Genomic DNA, 26,123 nt, shown 5'->3' with positions numbered 1-26,123 from the left:
GAGCAGAGGAGGGAGAAGAGTACACTCAATAAATTGAGGGCAGAGAGGGAGAGGACTAATACTCTCACTCTTCTGAGAGGTAAATGTAAATTATTACACTAAGAAACCTCCACGTGACTATAAAAGGCATAAGGGAGAGCCATAGGACAGAAATAATACATCTGTTGTCAGAGGAACAGTTGAATAGTGTGTGATGCAGAAACCCGTGACACACAAAACAGTGAGAATAAACAAAATGTTTGTTTGTCAGCTGAGCTCAGGGCTGTCAGTCCTGCCTCAGCGGTGCTGTGGGAGTGCCAGTCTACATCTCAGCCTCCTGGCCTGACTGGCTGACACTGCTCATCATTAACCTACTCATCACTACAGTCTGTGGGCTGAGGTCATAGCCAAACCCATTCCCAGCTGGTTTGTATGTATTAGTCACAAGTTCCCGCTGTAAGAGGGATCTTGCATCTGGATCCAGTTGCTTTCCTACAGCAGATCAGACTTTAAGTGTGCTGTTGCAAAGAAATAAATCTCTAACACTTGCAAGTGTTAGAAAGAAAACTGAACTCTGACCAGAAAAATAAGCATTCATATAGGTGCTACTGCCTTGATTACCTAGGGAAAAAAAGTCAGGTTACTGTATTTGGTGATAAGGGAATTGAATGAATGCTTTCTATGTGTTTAAAATGTAGATTACTTAGACACTTAGACAGGGGAAAGTGGTGCAATACCTCACCTTCTGTATGGAATTCAATCATAAACTTGCTGCTGTTTTAGGAGGGGAATGAGAAAATCTTAGCTGATCCAAGAGCTTCAAAAACTCTTGACTACCCAGTTTTCCATATAGTCAAACTACCTTTCAATATTCTTGTAAAAATGCCAATTAATTAAAAAGGTAAAAAGAAAAACCCTGGTCAATAAAGAATAGCTTTTCCCTTCTACCAGAGCCTTCTTAACTCAACTTCCTTACCTTGCAACAGTCTGCAGTAAATTGGGATTTCTACTCACTGTGGGCTTCAACAATTCCTGTATTTCAGGTGGCTGTCATTTATTTCAGGTTCAATTAAACCACAAAAAATCACACTTTGAAATGCAGTTTAGAGCAGAAATATAATTAAAGAGTTACTTCTATTTATGCTTCTTTGCATGAGTTGTTTCTATGTAGTCAGACTTTTCTCAATTTTTTGTGACCTGTGTTTGGTTTGGGCAAGATGAAATACTTATTCTACACTTCATGGAGTGCTTTTGTGTCTGTAAATCAAATCCAGAAAAGGGGACTGCTGCATTATTTCTAAGGAAGGCAACAGGACTGCAATACATGAAAGAAGTTGTAGATTATTTGCTAATATTTCATTTAGTTTTACCACCTTAGGAGTTGCAGAAGTTCCACATCCAGAAGGGATACTAAAATACTAAGACAATGTATTGTGAAGTAACCTTGGGAATCCAAACTGTAGAACAAAGATGTAATACAGGTTGTCCAGAAAACTTGATTGGAAACTAATTTATTCAACACATTTTCAAATATGCTACCAAAGAAAAATTTTTCACTGAATACTTCTGATGGTGGTGTGGGAATTTACAATTTCTGCTGTAAATCAAGTAGATATCTTCAGTTATGTCAGAGAAGATGAGGGTGATATTATAGGACAGAAAGATGCTTGCTACCTACACAGTTGCAATCAGTTTGATCAGACAGGCTAGGAAGTTATCATCTGTGGAGAACTAATTTTTCTCTCAGGACAGTTCTGTCAAGCAGGCTGACAAGTCTTCCTTTGGATGTAAGAACTTCACATGCAGCACATTCTACAAGAAGAAACCATGAACTCAAACATATGTGTCATTGCTTTGTGGAGATTCTGTTTAATCTTTCAATAGTGAGGAATTCAAAATGTTTTTCTGTGAACTTGTTCTTGAAGATATGAATGGTAATTGCCGTTATTCAGGCTTAAGGAACCCTTCCAAATGGCATTTCAAAGATGATTGAGTGGCCTCACAATGACATCAATAATCTTCCTTGTTGGCATGGATGCCAGACAAGAGCAGATTAAGCAAATTTAATAAGGCAGGAATTTGAGGCTTCTTGCAAGCTTCAGCAGTTCAACATGGGAATGTTTTTTGGTTGGTTGGTTGGTTGGTTTTTGCAGCAAGCCTTTATCCTGAAAAGAGGAATCAATAACCTGGCTTGCAAATGTGTTCCAGAAATACTTGCAAATAGGTAATTTTTTCTTCTGTCCCTACATGGGGCTTTTTCTTCCTGATAATGAATGAGTTTTGTACCAAGAACTAAAAGGTTCTTCAAGCACATTCTCCCTTATTATTTCATACACCTCTTAGAACACACAAAAAAGTTGGCTTCACCATCTTTATAGAAATGCAACATGCTATAACATTATTTTTCTGTACTCCTCAGAGTACATTTCCTCTGACTCCTTTTAGCAAAGCAGATACTCTTAAGAAAACAAATGGTAAGTCATCAAAAGCCTAGTTCTAGTTTTTCTTGTGTTTCTGAGGAAGTGATGATCCATGCAGAGCCACAAACTACTGTTTCAACTATCAGAAAGACTTATCTCTACACTGTATTTGTATGCACCTAAATCAAACTCTCCACCTTAAATTATGAATAAACTTGGAGCACCTTATTAGGTCTGTTGCAATAAAACAATCTTAAACTTCAAGAATCTCAAGGCTCTGCAACCAGAGGAATAGGCTGAACTAAAGAAAAAAGAAACTTTCCCTGGGCTGAGAAGGAACAGTTTAAGGAGCACATAAACAAGTAGGCCTTACATACTCCACTAGTAGCAAAGCTGACTGATGTCTTTGAGAGTCCACCCTTGATAGTCTTTGAAAGGCCATGGCAATTGAGAATGTTCCTCAAGACTGAAGAGAGCAAGTGCCATACCTGTCTTCCAGAAAGCCAAAAAGGAACATCATCAGAGCAACAGGCCAACCAGCTTCAGGTGAGCCCACAGGAAGATGATGGAGCAACTAATCCTGGATACCATTTCCAGTATCAGAAAGGACAAAAAGTCATCAGAAGAAGCCACCATGAACTTATGGAGGGAAAGTCATGCTTAACCAACTTGATGACCTTCCACAGTGAGTTGCCTTGCCTGCTGCATGAATGGAGAGCAGTGACACATTGTTTACCTTGGCTGTCATAGGGTTTTATGCTGTCTTTCACAACGTTCTAAAAGACAAGCTGATGATCTATGGGATGAATAAATGGATAGTAAGGTGAACTGAAAATTATCTAAGCAATCAGGTCTAGAGGTTGCGATATGTGGCACAAAATCAAGCTGAAAGCAAGTTTGCTAGCATTATACTTCAGGGAATGATAGTGGGGCCAGTACTGATGAGGTTCTTTATTAACGACCTAGATGGTGGAGCAGAGTGCTGCTACAGCAAGTTCACATATTATACAAAACCAGGAGGAGTGACTGTTACATCAGAGGGTTGTGTTGCCACTGAGAGGGACCTTGGTAGGCTGGAGAATTGGGCAGAGGCAAAAATCTCATAGAGCTCAGCAGTGGGAAATATAAAGTCTTACACTGGAATAAGAATAATTCCAGCCATCAGTACATTCTGGGGGCTGGAGAATATCTTGCAAGGAAGGGCCTTGGGGTCTTTGGAGGCAGGAAGCGTATCATCTACCAGCAATATGCCCTTATGATGAAAAAGGCCAACAGCATCCTGGGCTGCACTAGGAAGACCACTGCCAGCATGTGAAAGAAAGTGATCCTTCCTCTGCATTCAGCACATCGGAATGGTGAATCCAGTTTTGGGCCCACAGAACAAGAAAGATGTGAACATACTGGAGTGAGTCCAGGGCAAGACAACAAAGGCTATTAAAGGATTGAAGTACTTTTGTATTAAGGAGAGGCTCACTCTATCCATACAAAATGTTGACAAGACTTTACCTTCATGGAATTGCTTACTCTATAATTTATATAATTTCAAGTATCTTGACCTTGTCTTTGCAAACCTGTCGCTTTATACTATTCTTGTCATATTACTTACCATTCTGCTCTGACAGTTTAACCCTCCACTTCGTAATCCTTGTGCAGCTCTGTGCTTCCCTTAGGTAGGGAACAATGTCTATTCTCTGCTTACTCAGATTCTGTTTGAATATCATGCACAGCTGTGATGATTGGATATAGCTGTTGAAGCAATAAAAAAGCAGCATAGCACCCCACGTTTATCATTGTAGGTACAATCCTTATTTTACTGACTACTGTGTGTTCCTTGGAAAGCAGCTGCACCTCTTGCGATGTTTGTGTTTAACAGTATGGACACTACCAGCAGCATCTCTTCATTCCTCCATCTAATTAAATTCTTATGGCAGCAAATCAGCTTGATAAACTGAAAGCAGTGTGTCTTGCCGTGGTATTGGAGGTCTTGTAGCAGAAGAGATGTTTGTCAATATACATGTGAAGTAAGGGTGGGCCACTTCAAACCCTCTTGCCTATCAAGTGACAATATGCACAATATGCACCCATGGAGCCTCTCTCACAAAAAACTGCCTTTCTTCTGGGGATGAGAGCTACATATATTTAAAGACTGGCTTCTCTTTCATGTTGTAGCAATAAACATGTCTCCAGTTTGATTGTCTGAATAGGGGAATTGCTCTTTGGTCTTCCTAGGCAGTCAGAGCAGGCAGATGGCTTACTTAAGCTGCTACTGTCAATATGAGTTACAGACCCTGGCTTGACTTTAAATCCAGCCCTATCAAAACAAGGTGAACAGCTACAGCATGAGTCTGTAGTGCAGATGGGCTTGAGCTGAATGGCAGTGACATGTACTAATGTTTTCTTTGTGGGCTTTAGTCTTCATAAACCCATTTAATAGAACTGTTAATTGTAGCTGTAAGTGCCCAAGTCAGTGTATGTGCAGTGACCTTTACAAATCTGCTTTGAGGGAGCTTTCAGATTGATGTGGAGTGATGTGCAGAGTAGCTGTTGTGGAGCAGACTGATGCTGGTAGCTTTATGTGCCTCTCAAATCAGTTCTTTTTGGCTCTTGTACCTTGCAAATTGAATCTGGCAATCTGAGCCCAAGCAGACACCATCTTTCTGATATAGGAGTCTAGTTATAAAATAGTAGGTTCCCATAAGGGAAAAGTTGGGAGGTTTTTCTAATTTCAGTCTATAGCTTGAAAGTCACTAGTCATCAGCAGTTTGAGGAAAGCTCTTAATTGATTTCAATGGAACTGGACCAAGTCCTAGTCATTTAGTGCTCTCACTTTTGACTTGCCATCAGCTGCGAGCTCTTGTGCAGAGCTTCCAGTTAGAGAGATTTCCTGAGAACTGATTCATGTCCAGATGTAAGCTGTGAAATGTCTTTCTCATTTGCATACTTACAGAGTGTTGTAAGGACTTGCATGTCAATTTTTTTTTTCCCCTAGAAATATCTATTCTACTAATTATTTAATTTCTTAAATCAAAAACATTGGGAAAGAGTCAGAGAAATCCCACTACACTCTTGCAATGACTTTCTTAATGTTGGAAGTGCAGAGCTGCAAACCGATATTTTCATAAATGCTCAAAAACTTATTTTTAAACTACTTCTAACCCAAATTTCACTACATATAGAAACTGGAATTAAATGTCATCATCTTTCAAAGAATGGAGAGAAACAGAACAATCCTGACACTCCTTTGTTGTCTGTTTGACTTTTCATACTTCCATGAGGCTTTATTAATCTAATATTTCTGTAACAAACTCTTCTCCCCAGTGTGACACATCAACAAACCACTATGGATGTGATGCCTTAAGTTTTAGCTTTGTTGTTTTTCAGATTCTGTGTTGTGTAGGACTGTAGTTCTGTGCCTCATTAAGTGCTAGTAAACTCTCTCCACAGAGTAGGTAGACAAAACAAATCCTTTTCCTGCTGAAGACAAACGACAACAAGTACAACTTTCAGGTCCAAAAGCATAAACAATGGTGGAGTGAAGAAGGAAAACAAGAAGGATGGGACTTCACAACCTGGAGCTGTAATTGGACAATTAAACCCCAAAATGCAAATGGATCAAAACTTACAAAAGTGTAAGACCTCGTGACCGGGCATCCACTTTTTGTGCCCATTTGGTGTCCACCTTGGGCCCTGGTCAGGCTCTTGTCCTATCCAAGGTGTACCCTAAAGGCCTTTCAATAAATATCTACTTTATTCTCTTAGCTCTGTCCAGTCTCTGTTTCAGGTCAGCCTTCCCAAGGCATCAGATGAATAACAAAGTGTATGCTACTCTTATGTTTTGTACTACTCTCTAAGGAGTAACACCTGCCTTTAGAAAAGCAGGTATCTTTGACTTCTTTTACAGGGTAAGAAAGCAGGAAAGTAGTAATAGCTTTGTCAGTGTAAGAACACTTCATGTGCATCTGAATTATCAATAACATAAAACTTTTTGAATTCATCATCAAAACAGATCTAATGGCTCACTGTATTTTCCTTTGCATCTAAAGCAATAACATTCAGTTACTCATTCTGATGGAACACAGAAAATAATTTTCTTGGGCCATTTGAAAAATTACAATTCTCCTTATATTTCATATTCCTTAATCCCTACTCTGCAATTTTTAGACTAGCAAGTAACCGGATTTGCTTTTCATTTTAAATTACAATGCCCTACTTGTTTGTGCCATCAGAAATCTCCCAGAGGACTAAGAGGCAGTGGTAAAGCAAAAGAAGAAATAGCTAGACAGTCATCCAAAATTCACTAGTTATAGTTAAAAGGAAGCAGTGCAATATTACCTTTATTTACATATAAGGAAAAGATACTGATGAAAATGGGAGTATGTTTTTAGAAGAACTTGCAGAACAAAGTCAGCAAGTTTCTGTGACTTCATTATGGCATTTCATTTTTATCATCTCCTGTTTTTAGTTATGGGCTTCCTTACTGCTGTTATTTTTAATTCTTTTGCTTTCTCGTGGCAGCTAGAGATTATTTAAAATAAATAACCTTGCTGTGTTTCTGTGAGAGACAAAATTCAGGGAAGTCTAGCCTTCTGCCATATCAGATTCTGAGTTTTCATAGTAGAAACTAGGCACATGTTTTATTTGAGGTGCCTCCCTAAATGAGGTGAAGGGAGCTCTCTGTCACAGCACAGGAGTTTATTTGTGCTTTTTTCTCTAGCAAATTATATTGAAGGGGGAAAAAGTGTAACTCAGCATGTGGTTTATATCACCCATTAAATTCATAAGGGAAACAACTGTCTTTCAGAGTAAAAGTTTGCTCTGAGTTTGGCCTCCTTCTGAAATATGTCTGAATCCATGTTTGGGACTATAACATAAGCCTGGGTAGCATTACTTCTAATATATGACAAATCCTACACACAAACTTATAGGCACTATGTAAGAGGGATTAAACAGATCTTGCAGCAACTGCAGCATCTTGAGGGCTGCCAGCATAATTTTCTCTTTTCTTACAGCAATATTTCTCCCTCCCCTCTCTGCTGTGCCAGTAAACTACATGCATAGTCAGCAGGTCAAAGGCGGTGATTGTCCCCCTCTCTGCTCATGTGAGACTCCACCTGGAGTACTGCACACTGTTCCAATGCCCTCAGCATAAGAAAGACATGGAACTGTTGGAGTAAGTCCAGAGGAGGCCACGATGTTGGTTAGAGGACTGGAGCACCTCCCTTACAAAGACTGAGGAAGTTGGGTCTATTCATCTCCGAGAAGGTTGTGCAACCTCTCAGAAACTAAAGGGTACTACACGGAAACTGGAGCGGGAGTCAATGTCAGGAACTGTCATGACAAGGCAAGGGATAATGGGTACAAACTGAAAGGGAGGAAATTTAGGCTAGCTATTAGGAAGGAATTCTTTAGTCTTCTGGCAGGGAGACACTGGAACAGGTTGCCCAGGGAGGAGGCTATGGGTGTTCCAACCCTGGCAGTGTTGAAGGCCAGGTTGGATAAGGCCTGGAACAATCTGCTCTAGTGGAAGGTTTCCTTGTCCAAGGCAGCAGGGGTTGGGACTAGATGATCTTTAGTCCATTCTAATCCCTTAACATTCTACAATTGTGTGATTCTATCTGTGTTATATGCCAGATACAGGAACTGGTCAAAGTAACTGTCAAAAAATTGTATCAGAAATCACTGCCCTTCCAACAAACATTTTGTCAACACACAGTCAGTTGGAACACGTGCTTCCTGAATTTACACTGGTTTGACTTCATTAATGTGTATAAATATCTACAGGCAGAGGTGTCAAGAGCAGAAGCCAGGCTCTTCTTGGTGGTGCCAACCACTAGGACATGAGACAACTGGCAAGAACTGATGCACAGTGAATTCCGCTTGAGTATGAGAAAGAACTTGACTGTGTGGGTGACTGAGCGTTTTGGAACAGATTGTCAAGAGAGGGTGTGAAGTCTCCCTCACTGGAGATATCAAGAACCATATAGACACAATCCTGTGCCAAATGCTCTGGGATGACCCTGATTAAGGAACGTTGAACCAGATGACCCACTGTGGTCCCTACCAACCTGACACCTGCTGTGGTTCTGTGACTTAAGCTTCCCTGTGTCAGACAGGAGGCAACCAAAATCACGAGAGAAAGATGTTTGCCAGAACCGCTGTTCTGGACGTATTCTGCGGGTTCGAATTTGTCTCCAGTTGCCGACGGACCGGTGTCTTGTCCCAGCGGAGTGCCTGTACTTTGGCAGGCTGGCAGAGGCGACCTCGGTCCCGCAGCAGCCCGCTGGAGCGGATCCCGATGGAGCGGAGCCCGCCGCTGCTGCCCCGCTCCCCCGGCCACCGGGGCCGCGCTCCGCCCCGCCCCCCCCGCTGCTCTCTGGGCGCTGATTGGCTGGCGTTCCGCAGGCCCCGCCACGGCCGATCGCTGATTGGGCGGGATCGGCGGCGCTCGCCGCTCATTGGCGCAGGCGGGGCCCCCCCGCCCCTTCCGCGCTGCTGCCCGGCGTAGGCGCGGTGCGGAGCCGCAGCTGTGTGCCCGCCTTCACCCATGGCCGACATGGAGCTCTTCGGTGCCCAGCAGCCGCAGCAGCCGCCGGCCGGGAACGGGACGTCCGACGGTGGCGAGGAGGATCCCGCCGCCGCTTTCCTGGCGCAGCAGGAGAACGAGATCGCGGGCATCGAGAACGACGAGGGCTTCGGCATCCTGGAGAACGGCGAGGTGCCCGAGGCGCTGCAGGGTCCCGAGGGCCTCGGTACGGGCACGCCCTGCGGGGGCGGCAGGTGGGGCTGGGGGGTGAGGGGGTCCCGGCTCCCCTTGTTCCTCGGGGGCCGTGCCGGCGGGACCCTTGGCCCGGCGCTGCCCGCGGGTTGGTCCCGGGGGTGGATCGGCGCCGTCCTGGGAGCACTGTGCCACAAGGTGAGCTGTCTCCCTGCTCCCTCGGTTATAGTTGGTATCCCCTGAAGATGCCCAGGGTGTGCCCATATCCTAATGCGAACGGTGCTGATCTGGTCTAATCCAGGAGCCTGCCTGAAGGCAGGCTTCTGAAAGCTAGATAAATCCGCCACTTGAGTTTCTGTCTTCAGGGAGGGTCATCTTAGTATTAAAGCATAAGAGCAGTTAAGCTAATGTTTAATTTTACTAAACCTTTAGCCTTTGTTCCTTGGTAACCTTTGTACTGAATGTACCAAGCCCGCCACTGCAGAACCTGCGTTTGGAGAAGGGTGGGAACTGTGTGTTGAGAAGTATAGGTTAGTGTGTTTCTAGTTAGTCTAATGGTAGCTAAAGCAGCCCAAAATAAACACTTCTCCTTATGAAAGGTTTTAACTGAAGCCTAAGTGGAAAGGGCTTGGTGTTGCAACACTCTCAGAAGACTTTGCTTCTATTTGTCACCAGGGCCACAGGGGCATATTTTGCTCTCATGTGACATCCCTTTGTCGCTGCAGTAGGATGCCACTCTCCTTCAGACTAAGTTGAAACTGCTCCCCAGTTCATTGTCAGAACATCTTTAGAATTAATCTTCATTTTGCAACCTGATACCAGAAATTACTGACATATCTTATGTATGAGGGGGCAGCTTTGTAGTGTTTCTCTGAACAGTGCTCATCGAGATAAACTGGGTAATGGAGACCTCCCAGTGCTTATTTAGTGGTAGCGCTGCTTTTAATGTCAGCTCACTTGTAAGGTTCAAAACATATGCATTAGATACTCTGAAAAAAATGGTGTTTACTGGGGACTATCTTGCTCCAGCACAAGAACTTGAGAATAATTGTTATCAGAACACCATCCTGTTTTGGTATCATGCATGATTTGACTTCCGTATTCTATGTATAGTGCAGAAACAGACACAATGGACACTTCCCTTCTTACTTTCAGAAGCCTTAGACAAACATCATGCCTTACATGGATTTTATGTTCCAAACAGACTCTGGAACATTAAAGCAGCTGTTTGAAAACTAATTTAGTTGGAAAAAAGTCTATCATTGACCTTTCTCACAATCTCCTAGAACAACTAGAGGAGTATGTTCTCTGCACATGTATTGTGATGACTGGTGCAAAGTATTTCCTTGTCAAAAAGTTGATTTGTTCCATGCTTCTAGATTGATTAGATATTTAATGCCTTCCGTTGCCATTTAGACAACATAACAACATTTTGTTGTGTTAGACATTTCTTATCATCTGGTCAGTACCTTAATAAATATCAAACAGTTGAAGTCTCTGGTATAAAAGCTCATTAAACTCTTCTGTAATTGACTAGGTAAATGCAAATTTCTTTTTGAAACAATGCAAGTTCTTATGTAAATCCTTAAGCGTCGTGACCAGGGATTTGTGGATTTACTTTTTTTAACCGTAACCTTTTTTGAACTCCTTATTTACAGGTCTGGTGGATAAGTTCTTTCTAAATACTGGGCCAAAAGTAATAACTTGGGCAGCTCTCAACTGAAGTTTGAAGATCTTAACTTCAGATATCGTGACAAGCAGTCATCAACTTCTTGAAATACACTTTTAGGAATCACAGTGTCTCATGAACAAACAGTCTTTCAATTTCAGCCTCTTGATAAATGATTAGACAAATACATGGACAGAAGTGAGCTTCATGAGTTGAAAGCGTCAGTACTGGGAATTCTGTTAATTGTCATAATGGTGGATACTGCCTGAGTATGGGGGGAACGACAGAATGTTGCCAAGCTCGTGTGCCTGTCTCACACAGCATCATTTCATGTTGCCATGATCAGGGTTGGAATACTGATCCAGGCCTGATGCAGTAGGCCATTCATTATGTAAATAGCTATGCCATTTAAGCTGCCTGAGTGTGCAAAAACCTAATCTTATTTCCCTTGAAAGGTGAAGCATAATCCCAGCCCCAGAAAGCAGGGAGTGCTGTGTAAATCAAGTAATACAGTGCTCTTGCCTAGGTATTAGTAATGTGATGTCTTATGAGATTTCTCTTTTAGGCATGAATCAATGTCCATGTATATGCAGTGAAATTCTGACAGTACTATGTCTTGAGGTTGTGTCAATTCACTTACGATGTTCTCTGAGCAAGAGAGAGTTCAAGGGGAAAAGTGTGATTTCTAGATACTGTATGCCTGTATAAAATCCTCCTGGCAGTTTGTCGAGTAGCTTCTTATGGGGAATTTCTTTCAAAGACAAACAGTTATATATGTTAACAATCAGGCAAATACACAGGTTTAATGTAGGCTAACTAGTCTCAAACATTGCTTTCACATTTTCACGCTCTGTAGGTTTTGTATGAACTTGTCTGAATTATGTTTGTCTATCTTCGAAAGACGTTCATGAGCCTTTAGCAGTTAAGAAAATTAATTGTGTCTGGTGGTTTGTCTAGGTATTTAATCTACCAGCCTTTCAGGAACTGAGCATCAATTTGCTTGAAATTTGTTTGGGAAAAAATTGATTCTTCCTGTCTCTGAAGTCAGTACCACAGACAGAAAGAATTCTTGTCTGTGGCTATTGATTATTTTCTTAATTGTTTGAACAGCCATTGATCTGGGTTTTGCTATGCAATCAGCATCTGAGGCTCCAGAGCCCCAGAAGACAGCACTGAGGAAGGTATGATAAAGGGATGGTATTTGTCTAGCTTGTGTTAGTGGTGCTGCTTTATTGTGAAGTCAGGACAGAAAAATCTATTTTTTTTTTGTTTTCAAGGGAATACTAGTGGTAATTTACAGGAGGTGGAAATTGCAGAAGCTATTACATTGGAAAATTACAGAAGCTGTTATGGTGCATTATTATTGCAGGTGTGTCTTAGTTCTAGCCTATTGATTATATTGAAAATGAGGGAACTAATGGGTTTTGATAGGATAGCAGATTAGAACTAAAACACCAGAAAGAAGCAGTCTTCCTGAGCTGCTTGCCTTTATTTTGCACACAGACATGAGAATGAGTTATGACAAGGAAAATTATTTTTTCTCCAGGTTCTTGCATAACTATGTAAACAAAAGTTTGGTAAAAGATTCTTCTTTCTTATCATCTTATGGGTGAGAGGTAGGTAAAAGGAGAGCATGACTGTGTCTAAAAGAAAAGGATGGGAAACTAGGCCTTGAGTGGTGAAGTTACTTAACCTTATGTCAGAATATATTAAACTTTATATTCTTCTGTTACTTTAAGTAGAGCTGCTAGCTCACGGAAAGTAGCAGTACTTGGAGTACTTACTGTTTAAAAGAGATGCTGTAGGTAACTCTTAAAAAATACATCTATTTTAAAAGAATATAAGAAAAATGTTTCAATGCACTGCAAAGCCCTGGCTCTGATGTTTTGGATAACAGTCCTCTTTTGCATTGAGAATAAGACTTTAGAGAGGCTTAGGCCAAGTGGTACTGAGTGGTAATAATGCCAGTAGTAACCTTCAGAATAGTTGATCATCATTGTGATAAAACTCTGAGGCCATATATTGACTTCTACAACTGATGTGACAAAACGTTTCTTGTACTCATCTTCAAACTACCCAGCCTTTTATTTTGTAAGCTCTAGTAAATGTGGAGGGCATTGATGGTAGCTTTCTATTTCTGGCAAGCTTGGGTGTTGTATCTCCTATGAATGCAAGGCAGCTGGTATGACTTATCCTCTCCAGACTCTTCCAGACTCTAAAGGTATTTGTGTTGCTGTATAAAAGTTCATTATTACCATATTGTCAGCATGTGTAGCAGAACTGTAGATGTTTGGACATGTTCACTGCAACAGTGCCCTTAAAATAAGAGTTTATCTTAAGTTCAAAAGCAAACAGTAAGGGGTATGGATCATTACTAAGATGGTTCTAAATACGTGGGTTTTAACTTCAGGAGATACAATACTGTGATAGGATTGGATCGACTCTGAAACCAGTAAAGGGGTCTCATTGTTCATGGCTGCTGAAAATGTTATGATGGCACTACCAGTATTTAGGCTTTCTCTGTGGGAAGCTTATGAAATTGCATGTTTCTGTGAACAGAAAAATCTGATACACAACTGACACTGATTACTGATATGAAGGCTGGCAAACAGCTAATTTTTCTATACTTCATACTTAGTTATACAAGCACAGACTGCAGAGCTGAAGTGAAGGAATGTTCGACTATTGGTCTTGTTCCTGTTAGCACACTTGTATTGGCATATGACAGCATTCTGGTACAGTTCCATTTCCTCTTCTGCTTGTGATATGCTCAGTCAGGATGCTGACTCTGCAGCTTAATTCCAAGTTCTAGGGAGCTCAGAACAGATGGGAGATTTGTTCTAATATTGCTAATGCTTCTGACCTGGGTGCCCTCTCGAAACACAGGTCAGTATCTGTGTCTGTTTCTGTGCAGAACAAAAATGATCCTTAGACAAACCTGTGTGTTTCATCTCAGGCACAGCTGTAAGCAATGATTGTTCCTTTAACTTGAGCAGACTACCAGCCTGAGTAGTGAAGACCATAATGAATGTTTTTTGTTGTGACAAGAAAACTTAAACGTATTATCACTGTTCTTGGAAGCATCCTCAAGATTTATGAGCCCTCTTGCTCAGCTGGTGACTTTAGTCTCTGTAAAGGCCTCCTTTACCTTGCAGAGCAGTAGAAATCCAACAAAGTAGCAGCCATGTGTCAGTTATGGGAGTCTAGTTAAAAATATTCATTTCTCGTAACTGAAATGCTGGTTTTTTCTTAATTTGAGTTTTCCCCTGCAAAAGTTAGTAACTATGTTCTTGGGGACTAGTATCCTCCAACCTAACTGCCATTCTTGAACTGATGAATTCACAGCCCTCTACATAACACAGTTAATGATTGCTCTTCAGGGCTCAGAGATAAAGGCTCAGAACACTTGCCTAGTTTGCTGATAAAGGAGTACGAAGAACTTCCTCTGTGCCATTCACTGGTACTGAGAAACTGGTGCGTACCTAGCCACAAGCAAGAGGATACAGCAGCATAACTCGCTTAGTTTTAGATCAGTCAGCCATCTATTTTTAATAAGGTGGTGCAAAATAACTTGATTTTTCTGCTTACTGTTTGGTACAGTCACTTCTTTCACTGAGGGGTGTATTATGGTGGAAACACTCCTGTGTGATAGATTCATCCATGGTGGCATGAGTAACATGACTGCTTGGTATAGGACACAGACAGATGTTATGTGGCACTGCTCCAGAGAGATGCCCTGCTGAAATTCAGCAAATCTTGAAAATCATGGTGTATTTTGTATAGTCCAGAGATTTAAATAGTTTCAAAAACTTAAAAGTTTATCTCACAACTGGCATGTGCTCCCTATGGCTGTGTTTTAAAAAAGATGATATTTTAGGGTTCTGTGGTAAAGATTTGATTTGAGCCTTTTCCTGAGGCTCTGTTGCTGATGTCACTTCAGAGATAATAATTTTGCAACTGAAGTGGGAAGCTATCAAGCATGTCATCACAGATGGCAGCAGAAAGATGACTTTGCTAGGAATGTTAGCTACATCTTTTGAGCTAATTAGTAGGTAACATCAGTAGGATAAGAGTTACCAATTGTTGGCTGCAGGATTGTTAATCTTCCAGGTAGACACTACAAAAATGGTAGTCATCTTTCTTAACTTCAGAACAGTTGTATACAGTAGTCAGCTTCTAAGAGCGGGAGGACAGAGTGGGAGTAGCTTTAGAGCACAGTCTGTAGCAGCTTCTCAGCAGTATCAGCTCTGCTGTTTATGTTGTTAGAAGCAGGATCTCATGCTGAAGAAATGACCTTGTGTTTCTGGTTCTGCAGAATGGTGGCTCACTTGGTTTTTCATGGCTGTCCAGAAAAGTGCAGGGAGAAGGAAGTGTGTCTGCAGGGTATCAAGTAACATCTACTTTCACAACTCCCATATTACATACTCTAGTAAAGCTTTCCATACAAGTTACAGAAATCAGTAAATCTGGCTGCTCTATATTTTCTCAAATGACTAAACAAGTCACCTCTTTACAGATGCCGCTGATGGAGTGGTTAACGGGGATGTCTATCAGGTAAGACAGAAGTATTCTGTACTTAGAATGTGCTGTCCTACTCTGAGAACTTTACCTTAGACTAATACTTTGTATTTCTTGTCTTTAAAGTAATTTAGTCTCATGTCTGACGAGGGTCTTCTATTCTGGTAGCTCATCTCATAAAGTTGTGAGTGTTCTTAATTATGCCCATCCTCTGAAGTTAGAGGCAACTTAAAGCAGCAGTTCATTTTGAAATGTGGCTTAATAGTGCATGAGCACTGTAAAGCAGACTGATAGGCTCTGTGGTATGACTTTATATTGACTTGCACTGGCTGCTAAGCTGAAAGTGTGGTCTGATTACCTGGTTTAAAGCAGAGTTTTCAGATTTGCTTGCTCTTTAAAGAAATGAATGCATCCTGGTTGTCTTATCGAGATAGTCTTACAAGGAACAGACTGAAAACATTATACATTTATTAGTGATATGAAGGTGCATGAAATTAAGCTGATGGCTAAAAAGCTCAGTCTCAGTATGAAAGCATGTTAGACAGCCATGTTAATCACAAATGGAAGAGATACCTGGCTTATTGGTGTCAGGTAGGAATGAGGTATGGTAAGGCAATCACTTTGTTGTCAATGAATTTCACACCAGTTTGGCCAAGGCATATCATTGCCTGGTGTCTCAGTTGGCTCATTAGCCCTGATTAAATGAATGCTTGGGAGGGAAGCAATATACAACGATGTACTTCTCCTTAAAGTTTTAAGTGAGTGCTGAACTTTGTGCAGGCACAATCAGCTTTCACTGCTGCAGACATTCTTATTTTGTCAGCTTTACTGTGAGATTGATGGGACAACTTGTATTTTATAGCCCTTTGCTTGTACAACAGAAGGTAGATTTACCTCTTTAGATACCTTGATTTTGTGTTTGGAATTCTAAGAGACCAGTTACTTTGGTTGACAGAGCTTCCTCTTAATGAGAAAGAAGAGACTGAATGGGCTATACATAACTTCTGTTTTAGCCACCTGTAACTAACTGGCCCTGCAGCTGGCTGGTTTATTTTGCTATGGATGAAATGTGAAGCCTGGTGTTGTTGCACCAGCCTAGTGTCTTCTCTTTGCATTATTCCTTTGCTGAGGGCTACAGAAGGTCCACAGAGGGGTCAGCTGCAGTCAACCTGGTACTCTTAGGAGTGGTATTTCTTAGCTCTGTTAGGGATAGGATGAAGCAATAGAAGCTGTTAAACGTAGAGTATCTTATGTAGCAAGTACCACAATATTCATTAGCTTTGTAAATCTTTTGTATTAATGTTAGCTCTATTCATTTCAAGTCTTTGAGATATTACATTGCGAAAAGGGTGCTAGTACTCTCACTGTTCTGATGATTAAATATTGAAACTCCTCTTGTGTTATAAGCTGCATATAGCAATCCAAATTTTATAATGTGATATGCAAATGTCTCCTGAAGTAGACAAATAAGCTGCAAAGAATATTTTATACTCCTGTGCACAAAACCACAAAGAAAATTACTTTCACAGCAAATATTTAAGGTGAGATGAACTCAGAGAGTATCTGGCCTACAGCTGCATAGTGAGGTGCTAGGCATTTTCTTCTGCTTTCTGCAGGCTTAGTGCTCTGGCTCTAAGTGTTTGTGGCATTTGTATTTCCAGTTGTCTTGATTTTTTTTTTCTTTTGATCCTTGATTTCTGGAGGAAGTTCTGAGTTTATTTCCTGTTCTGCTGTAATTTGTAGTGAGATGTTTTTAATGATGGAAATGTGTTACAACATCAAATGAATGTGTTATTAGCTCAGTTCAAATGGAGTCTAATTTTATATAGCTGGCATGCAGTTATCTGGAATATTCACTTGTTATGCACAAATTACTTTAATCTTCCTTCCTTCCAAGGAAAGTAATGGTCCCACAGACTGCTATGCTGCCATCTCCCAAGCAGATCGACTGCAGTCAGAGCCAGAAAGTATTCGTAAGTGGAGAGAGGAGCAAAAGGAGCGCCTGGAGCAACTTGGTAAGCATGGTATTTGTGGAGTAACTTAATGTCAGTTTCTCTCAGGCTGAGAGAGTTGGGGTTGTTCCACCTGGAGTAGAGAAGGCTCTGGGGTGACCTTAGAGCAGCCTTCCAGTACCTAAAGGGGACCTTCAGAAGAACTGGAGAGGGAATTTTTACAAGGGTGTGTAGTTTACAAAGGGTAAGGGCTTTAAACAGAAAGAGACTAGGTTCGGATTAGCCATTAGGAAAGAAAAATTATGGTGAGGGTGGTGAGGCACTGCCCAGAGAAGCTGTGGATGCCCCACCCTAAGCTGGATGGGGCTTTGAGCAGTCTGGTTTAGTGGGACGTGTTCCTGCCCATGGCAGAGGAGGTGGAACTAGGGGATCTTTAAGGCTTCTCTCAACTCAAGCCATTCTATGATTCTTAAGCAGGAGAATTCTGAACCATGGCACTGCCTCTTTGGAGTCTTAACATGTTTCCTGAGTTCAAGGAGCAAGCCTGGATGAGTCTTCTAGTGAGCAGACTTAATACTTGCGTGGGAGTCAGCAAGCAAGTGGCTCTCTGAACCTTTACTTACAGATGAGCTGACAGAAAATGAACAGCTTTTGTAAGTTAAAAAGATGAGAATAAACACTGCAGTAGTTTATTTCAAAGGATAAAGATTCCTCATTTTGTAATTGCTGAGACCATCTGTTGTCACATGGATCTTACTCTAATAACTAAATTAAGAAAGTAATGGATTATTAACCAAACTAAATACAGCGATCAAATGCAGTGATACCTACCCATGTACAGCATCTAAGAGACTGCAAACTGGTCTGCTTCCCACTTACATGGTGGAGGAACCTTTGCTTGAAATTGTTAGGACAGAACTTTCTGTAAAATGTAATTCTGGGTGGAGCTGACCCTTTTACTCCTCTTTTGGGTTAGTTACAGCACAGATGAGGTTGTCTTGAACTGTAGGCTGTGTGTAAAAGTATGTGGAATGCCAGGTTCCTTCACTTCGTCTAAGCACAGAGGCTTTACTAAGCTTTGTTCCAGCACTGGCGTAGCAAGGTGGCTGTTTCTGGTTTGAGCAGTTTGCAGACAAGAGATTTACTGAATCTGAACTACTCTGCAAAATGCCTATCCTAAAGTGAAGTGCACTGTCTCAGTTATACAGCACAGGAATTCTGTTTAGCTAATCCTTTGAATGTTCATATGATTCAAAGTTCTTACAGCCTAAATCAGGAAATCTCCTAACCGTTGTCTGAGTTGGTGGAGCAACTGTCTTCTCTAGAGTGCACCATGAACCATCAGTTGAAATGTTTGCAAAATGCATTTGGATACAAACGTGACTGACAAAGCAATTCTTAAATCTTCAGACGCAAACTCGCGAAAGCAGGAAGCAGAATGGAAAGAGAAAGCAATAAAAGAGTTGGAAGAGTGGTATGCAAGGCAAGATGAAAAGCTTGAGAAAACAAAAGCCAGTAACAGGTAAACTTTCTCCAGCCATCAGAAGAGTTATGGTTCTAGTTATGACAATAACTGGGGAGGGAGGTTAGACTACTTCCTGTATGTCCTAAGGCAATAGACCTTCAGATCATTAAAGTAAATGCTGCTACTACCTGTATTTTTACATTTTCTTAAATAATCGAGATTAAATGTCCAGGAAGCATTAAGATGATGATCAAGTATTACTGAAGATTCCTTAGGACATGAAGCTTGAACATGGCCAAAAAATATTTCACTCTACCTACTTTATGTCATGCTCCCAAGCTGCACAGGCCTTCAGTGTCTGCAATTACCTACCCTGAAACTAGCTTTCTTACTTGCTTACTTTAGAACATATGGAAGTGGCATTCTAGTTAATCTTTGCTACAGGTCATTTCATTAAATGTCTTAAAACCTTTTGCTGCTCTTTTTGGAAACAGTTCAAAAATAACATGATTCAGTTCTACTTGTGAGAAACTAAATGCTGACTGTGTCTGTAGTGGTTTGAATTGTCTAATTATGGGTCCTGCGGCAGAAAATGGTGACTTGGTTGCTGGAATAGTAAGCTCTTACACTTTTTTAGAAGTTCTATGTGGAATTTTGACTTCAAGCTACATGAAGGTAAACATGATAGAACTCACTTAATGTCTCTTAAATATCTGCTTCATTCTGTCCAGGTAATCATCAGGACTGCATTAGATTTTGGGAACTCACAGGGTTCCAAAATGAACTGCTGTTTTGTTCATTTTTTTTTTGTTCATTTGTTTTTTTGAAATATCACTTTTCTTATCAAAATGGCCATCAGATCTGTCTTTCTTAAGTAAAGTCCTAGGTAGACTACTCTTCTTTCTAAAGGAAGAAAGGAGGCCTACACTGCCTTCAGAATGATGAATTTGCCACTTCCATTCCCTGAGGAATTCACTACCTTTTGGTTGGGCCAAGGAAGGGAAACAGGATTAGTACTGTTGTAGTTGGTGGCCTCATAGCTCTGTTATGGCCAGTGTTCGAGTGCAGGATATGGAATCTAGAGCAGGGCTTATTAAACGGATGTTGCACAGAAGTGTTTGGCATTCTCATCACCCTGGTGAGCTCTCTTGTCTGATGGTAGTTTCTACCCTCTGGGAGTAGTCTTATGCTAACACTGGGGCCCAAGTCCTCCGCTAGCTGGTCCAGACTTCTAGGATATAGCAGAATTTCTGTGTTGCCCTGCTGACTGATGGTTTAATTAACACATTCCATGCGGTAACTGCTTTCCTGTTACAATAAGTCTAGGTGATGCAAGGTTAATGTGCTTGTTAAAACTGCCTCCAGCTGTGTTCCGTACTTCTCATCCTTATCTCTTTTCTCCTGCCTGCTTGCCTGCCTGTTGGACTACTTGCTACGTAGGGTGGCAGATGAAGCTTTCTACAAACAACCCTTCGCTGACGTGATTGGTTATGTGTATGTTGCCTAACTACTAATTCTGTTTGCTAGTCAACATGATAGTAAGCAGGATCAGAAATAGTGCTGAATGTCTGAAAGTGCTTTCTGAATATTTACTTTTTGGACTGCTTCTGGTGTGAAGTATTAAGTGCGGTTCTCCTGTATGCAGTGCACAAAGCCTATCACTTTCAGATTAAGTCATACAGTGTACTACCAATGGAATTTTGGTAATGACTTCAGTAGTCTTTAGACCTAAGGGTTTACAGTTGTTTCCAGGCCAGTGAACATTGCTTAGCAAGATGCTTTGCTGGGGGTGTGGGTTAGCGCCTGCAGTTTCACGTGGGTGCTGTATTTAGTCCTTCCACAGAGAAGCAATGTTTGACTCTGTAATAGGCAGTGACCACCTGCTTTGCCTACATACCAGAAAAATATTCAAGCAATGCTTGCACATGAAGGTTCACAAGCCAAGGAAGGTAGGAATGAATTGCCTGACATAAATCAGGGTAGAAAATATGCGTGCATATAGAAATAGGAGGGTGTTAGAGAACAAGTGGAAAGTGCAAGAAGGTGGTATTGGAAAATCAGTGTAAACTGCTGGGAAGACATTTAGGAGGAATGTCTAATGTTTTGCCAGCCTAATAGGTCAGTGAAAACAGAGCTCAGACTTTGAAGCCCCAGTGAGTATGCTAGTTTCTGAGGGGTAGAAGGATTACAATGTTCGTTGGCTTGTTCATGTATTTTAATTTCTTCCCTTAATTTGTAGACTTGAAAGATGGACATGTCACAGATTCTAAGGTGACACCTTTAGAAGGTGTACTGGTGAGCCGTGTTGTGGCTTTGAGCGCATTAATATTGAAGGTTTGGTGTGAAATTCACAGCTAACTGTAGGTGGATGTAAACCAAGACTTGTGAAATGATGGATTTACAGGTGGTGTTTAACTTTTCTGAAATCTCCTGGAGTTGGTTTTGTTAGATTTTTGTCAATAAAACCCTTATTTTCATATGTCCAATGCAAATGTGCAGTGTCAGTGCTGCATAATAAAACTGGCTGCCTGTTTCCTGAATGTAGGCTAAGCTACTAGTGCATGTTCAGCCAGCTAATCATCTGCATTAAACTCATTCTCATTTTCTATATCTGACTTAAACTTTCTCTCGTTTCTTTTCTTCTCTTCACCTTTAAGCACAAACATAAATCATCCTTGCTACAGCCTAGAACAGTTAAGTAAAAAAATCTTCACTGCCCCTTAAAAGTGTCATGTCACATAAAGTAGCAGTGTTGTAGTGATCCTTGTCTTCAGTGGTGTCTGTAACCTTATCATCCCTGTGAATAGTGCTGAACCCTCATGGGAGAGTCATTTTCACTGCTTTCTCTGTACTGCTTGTTGGAGTAGATGGATTTGGTTTGATCTCTTGATGCTTCTGCTTCTGCACTCAGGCAGCTACCAGGGCCCCACAGTTCATGTAAACTAGATGCTGGAGTGTTATCCCTGCATTGAAGCAATGCTATTGGCAGCATAGAAAAGCCAAAATCATACAGCTGGGAAGCCACTGGCACAAGCCAGCACATAATGTACAAAGCCTTCTTAGAGTCTCCTTAGGGTGAGAGCAGGGGAAATATGTTTGTTCTGTGAGGTGACCTCAAACAAGTCATCTCTTCTGCCAAGATACGCTTTAGTCTATTGCACTCACAAGCATGGGATTCAGTACTTAAATTCCTTATGATTCATGTTGCTTCACTACAGCATTGGGAATCATCAGCAGATAGTTTGATGATGGTCTGTAGGCCTTGGGGCTGATTTAAATCCTCAAATGGAATTTGTTTAAGACATGCTTGCAGGCAGTTGTTAATTTCCAGTTGGCAAATGTCCAGTATAAGCCATCCAGTGGCAGAGGCTTAACTAGTTAAGACCTGGGCATTTCTCCATAAATAAAATACCTACATAGAAGTACCTTACTTTCTGGAAGCTTGTGTGGCGACTCCTTTGGCAAAGACTCAGTAACTATTCTTAAAACCAAACACCTGTATTCCAACATTTTACACAATCCTCTGCACTGCTTGTGCATAGCATACTATTGCAATCTACTTTCATCTCCAGGATTGGGGCAGGGGGAGCTTATGTGGCCATAATGTCCACAAGCAGCTGTCAGGTCACATCTCTTATGAAACATGCTGAAAGAACCTGCATCCTGTAAGAGGGAAGGAGTGCCTTATATGCTGGGCATTAACACAAGCTGCATTGCATTGCTTTTAGGGCAGCTGAAGAAGCCTTTGTGAATGATGCAGAAGAAGTTTTTCCAGGCACTGAGTGGGAACGTGTGGCTCAGCTCTGTGACTTTAATCCCAAGTCTAGTAAGCAGGCAAAAGATGTGTCCCGCATGCGTTCAGTCCTCATCTCGCTCAAGCAGGCTCCACTGGTTCGCTGAAGCAAAGCTGGATGGAAACACTACAAATGCAATATCTTAACCTTACTCAGAGAAGCTATGTTTGCAGTAATTTGATTAATTGTTTCAATGTGTTTTATTTGGACCACATCATGATGTATCTAGAGCTGATCAGTGTTTGATTGCATGTTCTTCCTGATGTTTCCTTTCTGTGTCTGAAATGGGAGAACCTCCAAAACTGTAGTCTCTGTGCTGTTGTGCACTGAGGTGTCATTTCCCACATTACTGATATTAAAGATCTGTTAAACAAGAAAGTGTGTTGACTTTGGATGAATTGAGAAGGTCTCTTGCTTCCTTTTCACAGAGGGTGTTTGAATTAAGCATGAGTAAACATTTCTCTCGATTGCTAGTGATTTCACGTTGCTGGTGAATGTCCACCCACCAGTGCTTCTGGTCTCTGCAAGGCTCTCCGGCTCGTTTCATTAAGCTTTCTTAAAGCTCTTGTGAGCTTTAGTTTGAAAATGTCTCCCTTATCACACTAAGCTCAAGAAAACTAAAACAGCAGGCTTGTTAAGGGGCTTATCTTGCTTCCAGTCAGACTGAGGACACTGCTTTTTGCGGGTAAGTAGTTCTGTATAGTTTTCTACTGTCACTCTGACTGCGTATCTCAGGCTCAACATATAGGAGAGGGCATCGAGCATCTAAGACCTTTGATATTCTACTGCTTATTCTGTTCTGCTAGGTTTTCAGTGCTGTCTTCATATGCAAAGATCTGTGGTGTAGAGGCTGTTTAGATGTTTTTGAACTGTGTCCTTGTCCTCACTGACTTTTGCAGACACTTCTTCTCACTAGGGTGGTGAACTGGAGAGCTGGAGAGTAAGAGATGGGAAGACTTGCTCTTACTGCAGCTCATCTGTAGGTAGGAGCTCTGTCTGCCAAAGTGGTTGAATCTGAAACAAACTGATCTAGAAAATCTCTGTTCTGCTTCCTTGGTTCACCCAGCAGTCACAGGAGCTGTATTTTAGCCATGCTGTGTTAAACCTTACCTTAGCTGTCTATCTTCTAAAACTAATCTGTTCAATCTCCTACATTATTTCATCATGTCTTCACAAAGACACAGTATTTTAACTACTGTGCAATGTAATTGCTTTTATGTACAAACTGGAAGGCTAGTCCAGGCAGTTTAAAAAAGATTGCAGATGCAGACTATAATGTACCAAGGCTCAGGATGTTACTGCATATCAGCTGTCTTCCTAGCAGCTGTGTCCCTTTGGTGGTGGGTAAGGTAGTGAATAAATGGTTTCCAGTTGGGCTGCAGTAGTTAAGCTGTACCTTAGTGTTGTAATGACTGGAGCTACTCTCATGTTTTCAGGTGTATTCACATGCTGCTGATGGGTGGTGATGAGAATGATAGTAGATTACAGGTCTGTAAGCTTGATTTCATGCAAGGTTAAGGCAAGAAAATGTCTTCTGAACTGCACAAGGATATGGCAGGTGAGTCCAGCAGGACTGAAGCACAGAGCATGTCCACAGAATACTGATGCTCATTGCTAGTTATGCATGTGCCTCGACTGAAAATTTCCTTTTTGCTGCACACTCAAAAGCTCTGAAAATAAAGGTGTTCAAAACGAGCTGGTAATTTAATAAAGAAAAGTCCACTGCATTAAGTATACAGTCTTTAAAGTGTTAATATGAATTTAGGAGAATTTGAAAGATAAAATTAGAGGGGTTCCTGCACAATGAAACATGGTACTTATGATCACTTATTGATAATGTTTTCCTATTTACAGAATATTTTATCCGGCTATGGATGTGGCTTAGAGCTGCAATCCAAGAAAATGGACAAAACCTCAAATTCAAGGCCAAAGCAATATTACACAAGTTGAAGCCATATTTTATATGCTGTGTTTGCAGAGTGTAAGAATGTGTTTGCAGATTTTTTACATATTTCATCCTGCTGGAACACTTAAAATGCAACTCTATGGGTTCTGATTACCTCCACTAACTCTGGTGCAGAGATTTTGCAGTTTAACTCTTCTGCCTTAATTTTACATTTAAGTATGCTAGCTCACTGTCTCCTTTATCAGTGCTGTCACAAAATCATAGACTGGTTGTGGTTGGAAGGGACCTCTAGAGGTCATGTGGTTCAGCTCCTCTGCTCAAGCAGAACCACATCGAGCCTCTCGCCCATGACCATATCCAGACAGCTTCTGAAGATCTCCAAGAATTCCAAGAAATTCCACTACCTCTCTAGACAACCTCTGCCAGTGCTTGCATACCTCTACAGTAAGGAAGTGTTTTCTGATGTTCGGATGGAGCCTCCTGTGTTTCAGTCTGTGCTCAGTGTCTCCTGTCATTGCACAAATGAAAAGAGCTTGGCTCCCATCTTCTTTGCACTCTTGCTTCAGGTATTTCTATACATTGATGAGATTCCCCTAAGCTGCCTTGTTTCCAGGTTGAACAGTTCCATCTCTCAGCCTTTCCTCACAGGAGAAATGCTGTAATTGCTTTAGAATCTTTGTGGCTCTTCGTTGAACTCTCTGGTGTGATTGTTTCTCATGTACTGGGGGAGCTCAGAACCAAATGCAGCACTCCTGGAATCAGGACATTTTCTGTGTCTGAGAATTATTTTAGATACTTAGACCTTGTGACAGAAAAAAAGAATTCTCAGGTTTATTTGGGCCAATCAATTGTCTTGTCTGTGTTTCTAAACATTGACTTTGTTTCTTCAGAGGTCAGCATCTGTCACTTTGTTTTGTAACTTCATGTGACAGTGTTGTGCCTACCTCTGGCTCCTGTGTGTGCTCAATCCTGTTTACTGGCTTTAACATCCCACTGTTGCTGCTTATCTCCATAGCATTAGTCAGTGGAATCTGGAAAAAAACATGGACACTTCCTATTCTTCAAACATAATCCCAGCTGCATGCGCGTGAAGATCTCATGCAGTATTGAGAGAGAACTGTGGACTCTTGCTGAATACATCCTGGTATAGAACTTGCTTTGTTTAGTTTCTGATCAGGTGGCAGGGAGCAGCCAGGCAGTCTGAAATTACAATGAGCATTTGTAAAGAAGAAGGGGGATGGAGGAGTCATGGGTTCATTGGAAAGCAGGGAGCCTGAAAACAACAGCACTGTGCATTCATCCTGTTAGCCTGTGCAACATGGTTAAGTTTTAAGCAGCCATAAAGAACATAGTGTGGCTGATGTGTTTCTTGCTGATGTTTTTTTCTGAGGAACCAGTTAAGAGGGAAACATACACATTATTGGCTTGTATTTTAGAATGGACATGGGTGTCTATAGTCTTTGCCAAGAGGATTCCTCCAGCAGGACTAGTCATACAGGCAGGCATGTTCCTCTGCAGGACCTTGTGGTGTGGCACTAGTTCTAATCCAAATGTAATTATCTGGAATGGTCCAAGAGGTGTACAGCCCAGGTGTTTTATATTTACTAATGCCTGTGATGTCTCCATGGCATTTGAAAGGGACAGTGATTAGATTTCACTGAATCCAAGGATGAATTCTGTCTGCACCTTACTCTGTTGTGTTTTT

At 41.3% G+C, this 26,123-nt stretch overlaps 1 protein-coding gene across 1 annotated transcript; it reads left to right on the top strand.

Moving 5' to 3' along the window:
* Positions 1-8,883: 8,883 nt before the first annotated feature.
* On the top strand, positions 8,884-22,890 carry CLTA (clathrin light chain A). The gene is made up of 5 exons (XM_063423059.1): positions 8,884-9,148; positions 15,300-15,337; positions 17,199-17,316; positions 18,664-18,775; positions 22,447-22,890. Exons 1-5 carry the CDS (start codon positions 8,944-8,946, stop codon positions 22,616-22,618), a joined length of 645 nt encoding a protein of 214 aa, XP_063279129.1. The 5' UTR covers positions 8,884-8,943; the 3' UTR covers positions 22,619-22,890.
* Positions 22,891-26,123: the final 3,233 nt, after the last annotated feature.

This window comes from Prinia subflava, chromosome Z (genome assembly GCF_021018805.1).
Source record: "Prinia subflava isolate CZ2003 ecotype Zambia chromosome Z, Cam_Psub_1.2, whole genome shotgun sequence".
Lineage (NCBI taxonomy): Eukaryota > Metazoa > Chordata > Aves > Passeriformes > Cisticolidae > Prinia > Prinia subflava.
This window is presented reverse-complemented; position numbering and strand designations above follow the sequence as displayed.